The following is a 1286-nucleotide window of genomic DNA, read 5'->3' as shown; positions in this document are numbered from 1 at the left end:
ATATCGCTTTTGATAATCTAAAGAAAAAAAAAAAAGCACAGAAGCGAACATCTATACATAACGAAATTTCATATTTCTCGAGGAAAATTTCTTCAAATCATACCGACATAGTACCAATTTCTGGAAATGAAATCAACAGAAAAGTCTCGAAACTGTTAAACACTCCGAATCATAATCTCAAAGGAACTGAACCTGATTTCAAATGTGGAAAAAAAAAAAAAAAAAGAAGAACGAGTATGAAATGGTTATTACCTGAGAGCAGAGGCTTGGGAGGAAGAAACTCGAGCGGGATCGCGGAGGCTCCCGTTGGAGATCTGGTTGACGAATCGCTTCCCTAAGCTTGCGATCCCTCGGCTCTGCGAATTGGCTGCCATACAATAAAGAGTGACTTGAAAGCAAAAGGAACTTAGTTGTAATGGAGATTTCAGATGCGCTTGGAGCCTTAACAAGAGCTCAACCGACTGGCTATACCTCTACTTCTCCGCCCCCAAATCTCTATTTATAGCTGGACTTAAAGTCACTGGGTAGTAGTTCCTCTCTTTCTCTTTTCATCTCTTTTTCTGTTTCTCTCTCTATTCTCTATTTTACATGTGTTTCCCGATCAAAGCCACACACACCCGCACAACAACCGATCATCCTTAGTCCCCAACGACTCCGTATCACTCCGTGTTATTAACCTTTTCCGTCCAATCTAACATTACATTTTGACGGCTACCCTTAAAAGTAACGGAATCCTTCCCTTTACATAAGCACGGTTTGGCTTCTACGCGGAGAATTTCATGGACAAATGGGTCGGGTTTGGATGTGGAATGGATCATTGCGTGTTACCAACTCCAATTTATTTTGGGGTCTGAATGAAAACATGATTGTGACTTCAAAGCTGATGCAAAACCAATTTGGATTTTTTGATATAGAATTGATCTAAATATTTAAGTATGAACACATTTGGAAAGGTATCCTTTAGATCCTAATCAGAATGGATTGACTCATGGATACTGATGCGGTAAAAATTGACCGGATGACCTTCCGCACAGTTCCTGGTGTTCCAGCCGACATGCACAGAAGAGAGGACAGGGGAGAACCGAGCTGACCCGACAGGAGACTCTTCGATGCCTAAGTCAGATCTTTCCACAGCAGATGCTCAAGAGAGTTTTTCTAGTAAAAGGAGTGATTGATTGATCCCCATGATGGAGGCTTACTTTGGTATTTATAGGCTGCTGATGAAGAGAGAAGGAGGGGAGTTTGTGGAGAGTTTGGTTCACGCGTAGAGTCCTCAAGGGGAGTGG

The 1286-nt window shown here is 41.9% G+C and overlaps 1 protein-coding gene across 2 annotated transcripts in view; it reads right to left on the bottom strand.

The window, feature by feature from the left end:
* LOC122080743 (late embryogenesis abundant protein At5g17165-like) overlaps nucleotides 1-558 on the bottom strand; it is a 3141-nt gene extending 2583 nt beyond the window's left edge. The window contains exon 1 of one of the 2 annotated variants that reach the window (XM_042647559.1): nucleotides 253-558. In XM_042647559.1, coding sequence (XP_042503493.1) covers nucleotides 253-374 — 122 coding nt within the window. In that variant the 5' untranslated portion in view covers nucleotides 375-558. The remainder of the gene's footprint in view (nucleotides 1-252) is intronic. The other variant, XM_042647561.1, reaches the window with a different exon arrangement.
* Nucleotides 559-1286: the final 728 nt, after the last annotated feature.

The sequence above is a fragment of the Macadamia integrifolia genome, chromosome 6 (genome assembly GCF_013358625.1).
Source record: "Macadamia integrifolia cultivar HAES 741 chromosome 6, SCU_Mint_v3, whole genome shotgun sequence".
NCBI lineage: Eukaryota > Viridiplantae > Streptophyta > Magnoliopsida > Proteales > Proteaceae > Macadamia > Macadamia integrifolia.
Note: the sequence above shows the minus strand (reverse complement) of the source record. Positions and strands in the feature narration are given on the sequence as shown.